This window comes from Molossus molossus, unplaced genomic scaffold, assembly GCF_014108415.1.
Source record: "Molossus molossus isolate mMolMol1 unplaced genomic scaffold, mMolMol1.p scaffold_m16_p_6, whole genome shotgun sequence".
Taxonomy (NCBI): domain Eukaryota; kingdom Metazoa; phylum Chordata; class Mammalia; order Chiroptera; family Molossidae; genus Molossus; species Molossus molossus.
In genome coordinates, this window is record NW_023425399.1 from 22332985 (window position 1) to 22346874 (window position 13890).

Sequence of the window (13890 nt, forward strand, 5' to 3'; positions counted from 1 at the left end):
TATTTGCAATACATGTGACAGACGATGAGTTAATACCTTTTAATATATTTTTAAATAATTATACATCATTTACAAAAGATGGCTACCCAATAGAAAAATGGGCAAAGGACCTGCAGAGGCAATTCACAAAAGTATACACGGCCAATAAAATAGGGAAATATGGCAACATCTCTAATAAGCAGATATCTTAATTAAAATCAGAAGAAATCATTTGTCTAAAAATCAGCCAAAAGGGTGTTTGTTTTGTTTTGCTTTTCACTGCAAACATTTATTTATGTATTGAATGCCTTCTCTATGCAAAGCACTCTGATAGACCCAGGGGCCCTCACTCCGATGAATACTGCTAATGCTTAATACCTTATGTTGTGAAAAATAAAGCAAAACTGATTAATAAGTTGGAAAACTGTATAAACTTTCTGGAGTGAAGTTTGGCAGTACCCATTAAAAGTCTGACTTCTTTCACTTTAATTGGTTGAAGAACCCCCCCATTTTGTAGCGAATAAATGTAATCTATTCATTTCCAATGCTGGATATTACTCTGTACAGTCTTTATACCACAATTTATTTTTCCGGTCTACGTCGATGGGCATTTGTGTTGTTTCAAATGTGAAATTATTGCAAATAGTAATCCTATCAAAATTCTTATTCATATTTCTTCAAGCATAGATTTCTCTTGGGTGTAAACCTAGGAGTTGAGGTGCTGGATTATAAAATAGGCTCCTCCAGCCTTCGTAGCTACAGTTCCCCAAACAGTTCCCCTAAGTGATTATACCAATTCACATTCCTCCCAGAAGTGGAAATTCCAGTTGATCCGTACCCTTGCCAACATTTGGTATTGCCTGTCTTTAGTTTTGGTCATTCTAGTGGGTGTGTAGTGGAATCACTTTGTGGCTTTAATTTTGCATTTTCCTGATAACTAATAAAAAGGTGCTCAACTCCATTAGTCATCAGGAAAATATCAATTTTGAACTACGTAAATGTATTAACTGCTCAAGATAATACGTAAATATTTTTATTGTTTTTTTAAAAGAATGCATGACTCCAGGGCCCTCACTGTAATCATCAAAGCCCATGGAAAGTGTGTGTGTGTATTTGATGTGTGCATACTTGTGTTTACTGGTAAATGGTGACTTCTGGTTAATGAAAACTTGTCCACATCAACCAGACAACCTTGGACAGGAAACATGATAGAATCTCAGTATGAGAACCATGGTCCCAGCTCATTAGTGGAGCTCGAAGGCACTTTTTCGAGTAATTGTCCAGGACTCTTCCTACCTTCTTCTCCACCAAGGGGATGCTGTATGGGAGGTTGGTCTGGACTGGTTTAGGAATTAAGTACTGGAACTTGTTTTTTCTACGGGGTTGAGATGACTGCCCGTCGGTAGCTGTGCAATAATCCTTGATGTCCCAGATCTAGGCACAAAGCGTGAGTTAGAGGCCCACCACCACTCCACCCTGCACCAGCTCACTCTGTGGACCCCTCCCAGACCACCTCTCTTCACGTCAGTGGGGCAGTTCTTACTCACACCTCTGAGATCCCCAGATGCCCAGGGCCAGAAGGGGTCCAAGTAATCGTCTAGGTCAGACCCCTCCGCTAGTGTGCAGAGAGGGTGAGACTGGCCCAGGACAAGACACTCTTGCCTGTGTCTCACCACAAGGAGTGAAATCAGTTCTGGAGACCACTGATCACAGATAAGAAGCATAGCTGGGGGATGAGGGAGTTGTGGGAAGACAATGACGGAGCACAGGATTCACTGGGGAAGGCTTCTTGGAGGGGCCTTCCAAACCAAACCCTCACTCATTTCACAAAAGCACACTGGAACAGGAGAGGACTCCTAAGGTAACCCATTCTACTGCCCACGGTTTCACAAGTGAAACCACACCCAGAGGGGGTCGGGACTAGCCTAGGACCACCTGCGGCAAAGAGGCGGCTAAAGTTTGGCTGACGCCAGCCCCCAGGGCTCAGTGCCAGTTTTCCTCACCTTGATGTGCCCTTTACTATCCCCTGTGACAAGGATGCAGTCATTTTCATCAGTGGCCATGGCACCCACGACCACGTCCCCATTGTCTTTGGTGTCCACGGGGAACTTCCCCAACAGGCCTTCGTTCCCGTAGATGGACCAGGCGTAGATGTAGCCGTCAATGCAGCTGCTCAGGAGGGCGGCCGAGTGTGGCAGGCGAGGCCTGCTCTGCAGGAAGATGATCTGTGTGGGGAAGTGGGCCTGCTCAGCTGGTCGCTGTCACCAGTGCTCAGGGGCCTGCCTGGCAGGCCACCACACTGACCTGGTCCCCCAACCTCCTGGGAGCCCAGCAAGAATGGTGATGGGACACCACCCTTCCTACCTCACTGGTGACCAGGGACATTTTGCTGAACTATAAGCTCCTTGAGGGCAAGGATTTGTGGAGTTTTTGTTTTTTTTTATCCTCACTCAAGGACACTTTTCCATTTTTTATTCAGATAGAGTGGGAGGAAGAGAGAGAGAGAGAGAGAGAAACATCGATGTGAAAGGGAAACATCGAGTGGCTGCCTCCCGCACGGCCCTGACCCAACCAGGGCCGGGGACAAACTGCAACGGAGGTACGCGCCCTTAGCAGGAACCGAACCGGGGTCTCTCTGGACCACAGGCCAACGCTCTACCACTGAGTCAAACCGGCCAGGGCTGTGTCTTTTTGTTGTTGTTGTTCATAACTTTATCCTCAGCAATATGACGGTGCCTGACACATGGTACGTGATCAATGAATGGTTGTTGGATTTTCCTAAGGCTCAAACAAGATTTTCTAAGACCTGTAACTCGACTCAAAGCGATTTGGAGGATGAGTCCATTCACCTTCATATATCACTACAGTGAAACGTTTCTGTCTTCCGACACATTGCCAAAAAGGCACTTTAACCAAATTCTTCAAGTCTTGTTTGGATCATGCCCTTTGCTAATTCGCCCCTGTGCTCAAGTTCACCTTCCACGTCGCTCCTGGGGCTCCCGTGGGGGCCACAGTGGGGAGTTACTCTGTATGACGCGCATGCGAAGAGGGCCGCTCGCCGGCACCCACCACGCGTGAGCAGAGAGCACAGTCAGGGGTGGGAAGCCCAGCAGGCCAGACAGGGAAACTGGAGGCTCTCTGACTCGTGCTAAGTCAGAAATTACAGCGTAGCGGCCCACGTGTTCCCACAACTGTCTCTAACAACACAACCACCTCCTTTACTCTTGTCCCGAGGTCCAAAACAAAACGCTCAACCTGCTTCCCGTTGACCCGGCTGCCACAGCACCAGGAGTGCCTAAGCCGAAGACAAAGGCACGCGTTTCCCCATGTTGGCAAGTGTACTTGTGCGCTGTACACAGTGTGGACAGCACGGGCAGATGAGAAAAAGTCAAATCACCCACAGGATCCCAATAACCAGAATAATCACCAATAAGATGTTAATGCAGTTCCTTCCAGCTTTCTTACAATTACTGGTCTATAAAGACTTTTGTCACCTCTTTTAAAATTATAAGATATACATGCACGAATAGACAAATATACCAATGGGATAATAGAGAGGATCCAGAAATAGACTATAGAAGATTATCATATATAATAATGATAGAACTTTAAGACAGGGAAGAAAAGATAAAACTATTCAATAACTGGTGTTTGAATAACTGGCTACCAGTTGAGAAAGAAAAGAACAAGTAGTTTCATACATCACACCACACACAAAGTTACTTAGATGGAACAAAAGCTGACTCGAAATATATAAATCATAACTGTCTAGAAGAAAATATAAGATCACATTTTCCTATGATTATAAACCTCAGTGTGATACCACAGAGGCAAAGGATTCATTTCCAGAGCATATAAAGAGCTTGAGATTAATACCAAAAAAAATTTAAGTATATGAATAGACATTTATTTCATTGAATTAAATGACAAATATGTAACAAGTTCAATATCACAAATAATCAAAGAAATATCCCCCCATACCCCAGCACAACTATGATCTGAATTTTCACTGGGCTCACAGCAGGAACTTAGGAAACCCATGTAGTCTCTAAATTACCCTACTTTGCAGATTAAAGCTGGAAGGGGCCTAGGGGTCACCTGTCCAGAGGCGATAGCACAGCAAGAGGTGTTCAGGGCCAGAAAGGGGGAAGGTACAGGAGGAACTGAGAACAGAGATGACCCAACCCCCTCATATGTCACCAACACCCTACCAGAGCACAGGAGGGCATTTAACAGTGGATTCTGGAAATGCCACTTTTCTGCCTTCCCAGTCCAGGCCCCAAGCAGGAGGGGACACTGCTCACCTCCCTAGACAACCCCCCAAATCTGTGAAGCTTCCCCCAGACACAGCAGCCCTGAACCCAAGCCCTGAACAGTACCAGCATCTCCACCATCCTCTCCAGGCCCTGGGAGAACCAGGCTGGGCCCCAGACTCCCAAATTCATAGGCACTACATCTCCCAACCCCACCCCACTGTTCAGCCCGGCTCACACCCCAGACCCTGCCTGAGCGCGGCCCACCTTCTCCACCGATGAGTTCAACTGTAGGAACTCCTTCTTCTGCAATTCCCCCCTCCTCCGCTCGTCCTCGTGGAGGAGCGCCTCTCTGCCGGAATACATCCTCAGCTTGAGGCTGCCCGCACTGTGTGGTTTCTGGAAAGAGAAGGCGCCTCCCAGGTCATCATAAGGGGTCTCCCTGGCCTGTGGGGAACAGAGCCCAGAGGCAGGCGCTGCAAGAGCAGCCACCGGTCCGCAGCAGACACACCTGTGGAAGGCATAGCTGGTGTCTAACAGAGCCTGGGTCCGAGAGACCTGAGTGTGCTTCTGGGGAAGCCCTCCTTTGTCCTGGAAGAGACTCCCTGGCTAAAGGTGAGGATGAAGGGTGTGCACAGCCGTTGTTCCAGGAGACTTAAATACAGCGGTACAACCCTGATCCTCGGAGATGGTATGAGCGCCTGGTAGTGACACCCAGTGTCTGCCCCTTACAGCAGAACTGAGTCCCGGCAGAACTGAGTTCCAGACTACCCTGTGCCTGACAGATAGTGCGTGTTTGGGGAGGGTGGAGTTTCTCGTTCAAGTCTCAGTTCCCAGGAATGAGGGTCAGACCTTAACTGCTGAAGACACTCTGACTGGCTTCCAAGTCCCACACAAGAAATATTACTGTCTTCACTGCAGGGTCTGAGGCCAAACCCAGCGAGGAGGAGGAGAGAAGCTCCTGCACTTTCTCCTTACTCCCCCCTCCCCAAATAGGACCATCAGTCAAGCCTGGAAGGGTTTATCCTGGGGCAGACACCAGGGCTCAGAGCAGGAGGGAAGAGGTTTGCCTGCACCTGGGAGTCCAGCCTCCAGGGAGGTAAGACTTGTTGGGGAGGAAGGTGAGCCCTTCAGGCTCATCTCTGCTGGGGCAACATGAGCTGGAAGAGAGAAAGCAGCCCGGGCTCTAACGTTGGGTCTGGTATTGATTCTGCGCTGGGAAGGGACCATGGCAGCAGAGTGGGTTGGATACCATGAGCCCAATCAGGGAGGTGCCCTGCCCAGCCCACAACACTCAAGAGGAGTGAGTTAACAGACCTAAAGGCGTTGTGGAGAAAGTGCCTCCGGAGAAGGAAGAAACACGCAGGAGGGAAACTCAGGTGGCTAGAGAGGAAGGGTGGCCACCTGGTTCAGCTCTTGCTCCCACCTGCAGGGGCACAGGCTTATCCAGCTCCTTGTCTCTGGGGTGTCTCATCACAGGGGGCGCTGACGTCAGGTTCCGTCTCAGGCTGGTGTTGGCCACAGTCTTCGTGCTGGGCGCCAGAGGCTGCACAGAGGTTCTGTACGCCCACTTCTTTTGCTCCTTACAGGGCTTGCAGGCTCCCTGGCTCATGAATGAGCTGTAGTCCTCTTCTTGCACCTGTGCCAGAGCGAGAACAGCCCCTGGGGCACGGCAGTATCCCAGAGGGAAATGCAGGGTCTCCCTGGCCCATCTCCCAGAAACCAAGGCACACCTCTCAGAAGCCAAGTACCCTTAGAGGCATCAAACCCCGAGCTTATGACCCTGTCCCTGGGCCAACCTCTAGTGCCCTAAGTACCCACAGGCAGGAGACAGCTCCCATGAGGGACTCAGTCTCCCCATCTGTAAAATGGACAGTGGTTTCTAACTCTTTTTGAGGCTGTTTTTTATCTTGAGGGAAACTCCAAAGTATAAAATAGATAAAAAGCTGGGAGAAGCCCCTACAACAGCCTCTCAGCATCTCTCCCAACATGTTCCAAACACTACTAGATGAGGTGACCCCACAGGCCCTCCCAGCTTTAATTTGCAAAGATATGGCAATTCAGAGACTGTGTAAGTTTCCTAAGTCCCTGCCATGAGCTCAGTGAGCCCGGAGTGGTAATGTGTCGTAGGAACAGGTAAGATGCGAGCCATCTTCCAGGACAGAGTAATCTACTGGAGAGAACAGAACCAGTACCCCAGACTCTGGAGTCAGACTGCCTGGGTTTGATCTATCATTTCTTGGCTGTGTGACCTTAGGCAAGATGCCCAACCTCTCTGTGCTTCAGTTTCCTCATCTGTCAAATGAGGATAATTATAGAAACTACCACCTACCCACCTATCCAGCTCCCAACCTCCTCCAGAAAAAGTCACCACTGTCCCCTCTACTTCCTGGGATGCTCCCTCCCCCCTCCCCCCCAGGCCCCATGTGATTCTGGCCCACAGCTAAGAGAAAGAAGAGAGAAGAGTGCATTTCTATTGGCCACACCTTCTTAGGCAGCATGGGTGTGGGGCTCTCAGAGGCATTGAATTTGAGGACGGGCTTGAACAGATTGACATTCCACAAGAAGATGTCCCCGTTGTAGGAGGAGGTCCCGAGGAACTGGTTCTGGTACTTGGCCACGCTCAGGACGTCCTCCGTGTGGAAGGTCTGCCACTGGTGGTACTGGAGCACCGACTTGGTCTTGTGGGACCTGCACACAGGCCAGAGGCGGGAGCTGAGAGTTCAGCCTTAAAGCTCCATTGCAGGAACACTGATCGGAGGAGGGCACTCCGAGGTTGGAGCAGGGCTGAAGTTCTGCCCCGCTGACCTCATTTACTGAGCACCTACGATGTGTCCACTGTAAAGGCCCTGTCCTAGGGCTTTATGCAACTAATCTTACAGATTTGCGCCATTTAGCCCTGGCCAGTTTGGCTCAGCGGTTGAGTGTCAGCCTGCAGACCAGAGAGTCCTGGGTTCGGTTCCCGCTAGGGGCACGTACCACAAAAAAAAACAAAAAACTTCAGATTTGTGCCATTTAGTCACCTGAGTAAGGATCAGGTTTAGAGAAGGGGAAAACATTGCCCTAGAAAGGCCCTCTGAGGAGAAAGGGGCCTTGCTCATATATTTCTTCCCTCTGCCTGCAATGTTCCTACTATTCCAAGCTCCTTGCTGCTTCCGGAGACCCTCCTGCTCACTCTTCAGATCCCACTCCACCCACGAAATCCTTGATGAGCTTTTTCCGACCGCCCGAGATTAAATCAGATTTCTGACCACCCCCTCCCTCGCCATAGAATGTTTCATTCTCAGTAGAATGTATCATTATAAATGAAGTTATTTGATCTGCATCTGTATCGGCCTGGAAGCTCCAGGAGGATGGGGAATCATCATTCTTGTCCATACCCATCCCCAGCACCACCACAAAGCCCAGAGCGCATTACCTTAAGGAGTGGAGGATAAATGGTGGATGAGCAGATGAAGCACTGGACGTTACCCACCACTGACTTCCTGCCCGGTGCTCCCACCACCTGCAGAGCCAGGAATGAGGGAGCTGCCCACCCACACGCACCCTTGCTACTCACACGAAACAAGTGATTCTCCTGTTCCACCCGGTCACGTAGAACACTTTATTCATGTGCACAATGCCACTGATCTGTGGAAGGTGGAGGAAAACAGAACTCTAAGGCACCTCAGAGAAAACCAACCACTCCAGGCTCGAACGTCTTCCTAATCATACCAAGCGAGAAGCCAGCACTCTCCGTGTAACGGGAATTCTCTAGAGGTGATACCACCACATGTGTGGTTTTTTATATATTTTCATTGATTTTAGAGAGAGGGGAAAGGAGAGGGAGAGAAAGAGAGAGAGAAACATTGATGAGACAGAAAAACACCCACCAGCCACCCCCGCATACCCCTTACTGGAGGCTGAGCCCACAACCTGGGCACATGCCCCGACCGACCAGGAATTGAACCGGCAACCTCCTGGTGCATGGAATGACACTCAAACAACTGAGCCACACTGGCCAGGGACTACCACGTATTTTTCAGGGTGTTCTCACATGCCATTATCGCAATTGATGGACTTAGAGGAGGCAGATAGGGTAGGTACCCATGTCCACTTTATAGGGGATAACTGGAAAACAGACAAGTGACTTGGCTAAGGTCAAATGACTGAGTGGTAAGATTTGGACTAGTACTCAGATCCCTGACTTCTTGACCAGGTGCTCCTCTTGAGTTGGTTAAAGGACTGTGTTTTAGGGGTTAGTAATGGCCTCATGTCCCAAAGTGGGACTGCTGGCTTTGCACTATGCCACACTCACAAACTGTCCCTGTATCCCTGCCAGGCATTTCTCAAGCAGGGTTCAACACGGGTGGCTCCAAAACCCTTAAGCCACTGCTAGGCCTGTGGTCCCAAGCTCTCGTCCATGGGATCAGACGCACTTCCAAACTGGAAGCAGGAGCAGCTAACATTTGCAGAACGCCCACGAGGGACAGGTGCAGGTCAGGGAGGCATGACGCCGCACAGCCCATTGCACAGCCTTTCGGGGAGGCATACAGAACAGCGGGCCCGGAGTCACAGGAGCTGTGCTTTGCTTCTCAAGGACCCGCTGCCCCCCAACCCCATCTGATGGGTCAGACTGACCTCCAGCTTGTCTGGGTTGGGGAAGGTCAGCAGGGATTCACCAGTGCTGTAGTTCCACATCTTCAGCGTGCCATCACGCAAACCCGTGAGCAGGCGCCGCTCGGACTCATCCAGGGACATGGCAGTCAGCTCCACTTGCTGGTCGCAGGTCACAGAGAACTCCATCATCCTCTTGCCTGTCATGATCTCCCACACATTCACTACTCCGCTCACAGAGCCGCTCACCACCTGTGGGGGAGCGCACGGTCTGGGCTTCTGCAGAGGAGAGTGCCTCCTCTCCCAAGGGTGGCCTCCACCTGCAGCCCCCCTCCATGCACTGAGAAGATGGGCGTTCAGGGACCCCTGCTGTCAGATCACCCCTCTTGAAAACAGGCCTTCCTCTACTCTGAGCACAGGACAGTGCAAGCCAGACCAGCTCCTTCAGAAGGCCGGTTGGTGAAATCCCCTTTAACTCAGAAACGGTGTTTATCAGGCCCAGCCAGTGTGGCTCAGCGGACTGAGGGTCAATCCATGGACTGAGAGGTCCCAGGGCACATGCCTGGGTTACAGGCTCGATCCCCAGGAGGAACGTGCAGGAGGCAGCCAATCGATGTTTCTCTCTCACATTGATGTTTCTCTCTCTCCCTTCCGCTCTCTCTAAAAAATCAATAAAAACATATTTTTTAAAAAAAGAAAAAGAATGGTGTTTATCAGAATCTATCCAGAGAAAATAATCTCTAAGTCAGAAAAAGCTTTTTTTTTTTTCCCTCACCCAAGGACATTTTTTCCATTTTTGTTGTTGTTGTTCAGATAGAGTGGGAGGGAGAGAGAGAGGAAGAGAGAGAAACATCGATGTAAAAGGGACACATCGAGTGGCTGCTTCCCGCACGACCCCAACCAGGGCCAGGGATGAAATCACAACCAGGGTACGTGCCCTTGACCGGAATCACACCCGTGACTCATTGGTCCTCGAGCCGATGCTCTAACCACTGAGCCAAAGCGGCCAGGGCTGAAAAAAGGTTTTTATTGAGAGTAAAAGACGGTCACTCGCCCTGGCCAGTTTGGCTCAGCGGTTAAATCATCGGCCTGTGCCTGGAAAGACGGTCACTCCACAGAGTGCAACATTTTGCGGACACTACAAGCATTCCAATGCAACAGTAGTAGTGAGGCTATTTCAGACCAACCCTCCTGGTGAGAATGTATAGAAAAGCTGAGGTTGGTGGTTAAAACTGTTTGAAGGAACTGAAGAGCCCAAAGTGTGCAGGACGGTGGTGCTGGGAGCCAGAACCAGAGGGAAGTGCTGAGAGATGAGCTCTGGCTTCACATAGCCCAAGGCCACCTCTGCAGCAGACACAGCCTGCCCTGCCCAGACCCCGGGCCAGAAAAGGGGACCAAGTGGAAGCGAGCAGAGGGCCCAGGAGCCCTGTCTGTCCCTACATCTCGGAAACCACGTGCCCAGTTGTCCTGTCCAGCCCAGACGTTCCTACTCAGGACCGGGGTGCCGCCCACAGCCTGGGCCCCTCTCTTCCCATAGTGGACAAAGTTGAACTAGGGCTTCCCTGGAAAACGACGCCCAGGAACGGCACCCTGCAACTCAGGGACCCTGCAGAGCAGCTCGCCCCTAGTGTTCTATCTCACACCTGCGTGAAGAAGGCGGCCTGTCCAGAAGGGACCTGAGGCGGCAGCAAGGCTCAGAGGCATCAGGCAGTCCGCCGGCCAAGCGGCGTGCTCCCATCTCATCCTGGGCCAGCCCCTCTGCAGGGCTGCTTCTGGTTCGGACCTCGGACCTCGCTGCCCCCCCCACCACCACAGCTATGAAAGTTCACACCACCCTGCCACCTGCCCTGACTGCCCCGGGGATCTGGACTCGCCAGGAGCTCTGGGTCCTGCCCCATGTTCCCAGCGCTCCTGCCAGCCCCAGAGATGAGCTCCAGCCCACCCACCTGCTTAAAAATCTTGCTGTAGAGGACAGCGCACATGGGCATGCTGTAAGTTGTGATCTTCTCCTCGTGTTTCCCAGACCCTTCGGTCTCCATGTACCCTTTCAGGATCCCAATCTGTAATGAGGAGGGGCAGACAGCTGGGCAGTCCAAAGGGCTCTGCCCTCAGTGACAGGCCCTGGGAGAAACTTCCAATAAATTGAGACATCGAGACATCCTGACTACACACAGGCCTGAGCCTAGCAAGGCCCCTCTCATCCCTGCTCCATGGCCCTGCTCCCCGAGATCGGGGTTCCCAAACCCTAGTGTTCCTAGGACCCCAAAGTCCAAGGTCCTTCTTGTAACTTCTAAGACTATACAGCCGCAAGCTGGTATCTCCTCCTCTAGGAAGTCTTCCTTGACTGCCCCTGCCCCAGGCTAGGCTAAGGATCTTTTTCCTGTGCTCCATGAAGCACCTAGCATGCTTGTCCATCATAATACATTGCATTTTCTACTGACATTATTTGTTCTCCTTCTACCCCACAGGTTCCTCAAGGGATGGGACAGTATCTAATTAATATATTCTCTGCTCCTGGCAAAGAGCAGAGGGTTGGTAATGTTTGATAACCTGCAATGAGCTTCAAAGGTCTATTTAATTCAACAATGCTGGCAGCCAGTCTAGCACTCGGCTGAGGTGAAGGAACCACAACCTCCCATCTCAAGAAAACTGCCATCTGGGAGAAAGCCAGCCAAGGGCACAAGGACAATATGTGTGTCTGTCCCTTGCCAGGGTGGCCTGGCCAACAGAGGGTACAAGGCCTCGGTGGAGCTACCCCTAACTCTCAACCACAAATGACACCCTTGCTCCCTTTCCAGACCAAACCTTCCCACATATAGGCTGCTGGTTGCCCACGCAGCTCTCTCTGCTCCCATCTTGTCACAGCCGCCACCCTGCACCGGTAGCCCCGTCTTCTCCACTCTGCCCTGTCCTCGGGGTCGGGGTCAGCACAGGCTGCACTGGGCACCAGTGGGGTCGAGCTCACAGCGGGTCTGCACGTGAGTCTCTCCAGGTTCTCTCCTGCACAGGGGCTGCTCGGGTGCGGCCTGCCTTCCTGGAGTTCACAGTGTATCAGGAGCCACGCAAGGGTGACAGGACAGTTTAAGGGCTGTAATCATGGGGAGGCACAGGTCCAGGGGAGCTTGGATGGGGAGCTCCTAACTCAGCCTGGGGGTCAGGGGGTGCTTCCAAGATGTACAGGTCAGGAAAAGAGCAGACAGAGCAGCACCATAGAGGGTGACAGGCTGGGGGCCTAGAAATAGTCCTCCAGGAAATTCCAAGAGATGGGAGCCTCACAGGCCAGGCCTCAGAGTCTAGCAGCTTCGGCCTCACAGCGTCATGAAGAGCAGTCTGAGGAGGGACAGTCTGTGACCATCCCTCGAGGACTTCAGACCCCGCCACAGGGGCCACCCGCAGTGTGCGGCCCCCACGCGGCCTCCTGCCCAGAGCTCACTGAATAGGTGCAGCAGATGAGGCTGTTGTCGCTCTTCTGGAGGTAGGCGCTGGTGATGGGGCAGTTTCCCAGGGCAAAAAGCCTCCCACAGAAGGACTGGAGGCATATATACTCCTGCAAGTCCCACACGCGGATGTTCTGGGGGTAGGAAACAGGCAGAGAGGTCAAGAGTGGGAGGCAGCTGGCACCTGAGGCCTTGGGATATGAGCTGAGTCGGGGCCACAGTGCAATCACCCCCCACACACACACTAAGTGTCTGCTGTGGATCCCGACCCCACAACAGAGACGTTGTCTTACTCTCTTAGGAGGAAACCACCTGCCCCCAGCCCTCCCCCAGGATCTCTGCCCTGCTCGAGCAGCTGACATTCAGTGCTGGAGGGCCAAGCAAGGCAGCGTGTGCCTCTGCAGACCCTCACAGCGCCCACTCCAGCCTCCTCAAGCAAAGCCAGGTGGGATGCAGAGCCCAGAAGGCCCACCTGTCCCCAGAGGATCCCCCTTGAGTTTATCCCAGGTTGAGAAGTGTCCCTAGAGAGGCCCCCGCAGAAGCCCCTCCAGCACACTCCTGGCGTGGAGGCACGGGCTGTGAGCTGGAAAGGCATGGACTGGGGATCTACCCCCGGGGTCTGCCCATCGCTGGCCATGAGGATTTTGACAAGCCCATCCTCAGTTCTTCAGCATTGGCATGATGCCCAGGCCTGCTGGGGGAATTCCAGAAAACAGCAAGTATGAGGATGTGCTGGGGATGGTGGCCTGGGTGATCCTGAGGGTGCCGATTCTCAATCAACCAAGTCCTGGAAGACACAAACCTGTCCCCTGAAGGAGGGCATTTGGAACCACTGGCTGCCCTCCCACACTAGCCAGAATGCACCAGTGGCCCAGCAGGTGGGCAGTCCCCTGAACCAGTAGCTGTACAGAGACAAAGTGACAAGGGCCCTGAGCTGGGGAGCCCTGGGCATTGGAAAAGTTCCAGTCAGTTCCTGACAACCAGAGCAGTCGAGAAGGGGCCCCTAGGAGACCTCCAGGTGCAAGTTTGGGTCTGGGGGTGGGGTGGAGGCAGGGAAGGGCTCACATGTATTGTGTGCCAACTATGTGCCAGACTCAACACTGCTCTTTACCCCGAGTTCTCCTCTAAGCCAGTGACAACCATTCCATGAGCGGGAAGACTGAGAACCGGTAAGGAAGGCCGTTGCCCAGGACCACAGCCAGGTCACAGCTGGGCTCCCGGTAACTCCACCCAGGCATCTCCCTCTGGACCCGAGGCCTGTGTGAGACCACGAGCAGAGAGGTCGCACCATTCCCCCTGGTCCTCAGGCTCTTGCCAACTGCTGGCCCCCTGGCTGGTCAAGCTAGACCACTGTCCCCAGGCAAACGTCTCTGCAGGGAACAGGAACTAGTTGGGGGGCAGAGGGCCATGCTCACGAGGGCAGCACCTTGTCCTTGGAGATGCTGAGGAGGATGCTGCTGTTCTTGTCGTGCACCAGGATGTGCGTCACCGAGGTCTGATGTCCCTTCAGAATCCACATAGGCTTTTTCGAGAAGAAAGGGTTCCACAGGCGGATGAGGGGGTCATAGCCACCAGTCACTGGGGTAAAAAAAAATGAGTATCAGCTCTGGCCAGTGTGGTTCAGT

At 52.3% G+C, this 13890-nt stretch overlaps 1 protein-coding gene across 1 annotated transcript in view; it reads right to left on the reverse strand.

The window, feature by feature from the left end:
- Positions 1–13890, reverse strand: part of EFCAB8 (EF-hand calcium binding domain 8) — a 60864-nt gene that overhangs the window by 7468 nt on the left and 39506 nt on the right. Inside the window, exons 13-22 of the mRNA XM_036244730.1 lie at positions 13692–13843; positions 12262–12399; positions 10775–10888; positions 8853–9080; positions 7792–7862; positions 6719–6923; positions 5659–5871; positions 4500–4631; positions 1983–2204; positions 1276–1413 (exon numbers count right to left, since the gene is read on the reverse strand). Coding sequence (XP_036100623.1) covers positions 1276–1413; positions 1983–2204; positions 4500–4631; positions 5659–5871; positions 6719–6923; positions 7792–7862; positions 8853–9080; positions 10775–10888; positions 12262–12399; positions 13692–13843 — 1613 coding nt within the window. The remainder of the gene's footprint in view (positions 1–1275; positions 1414–1982; positions 2205–4499; positions 4632–5658; positions 5872–6718; positions 6924–7791; positions 7863–8852; positions 9081–10774; positions 10889–12261; positions 12400–13691; positions 13844–13890) is intronic.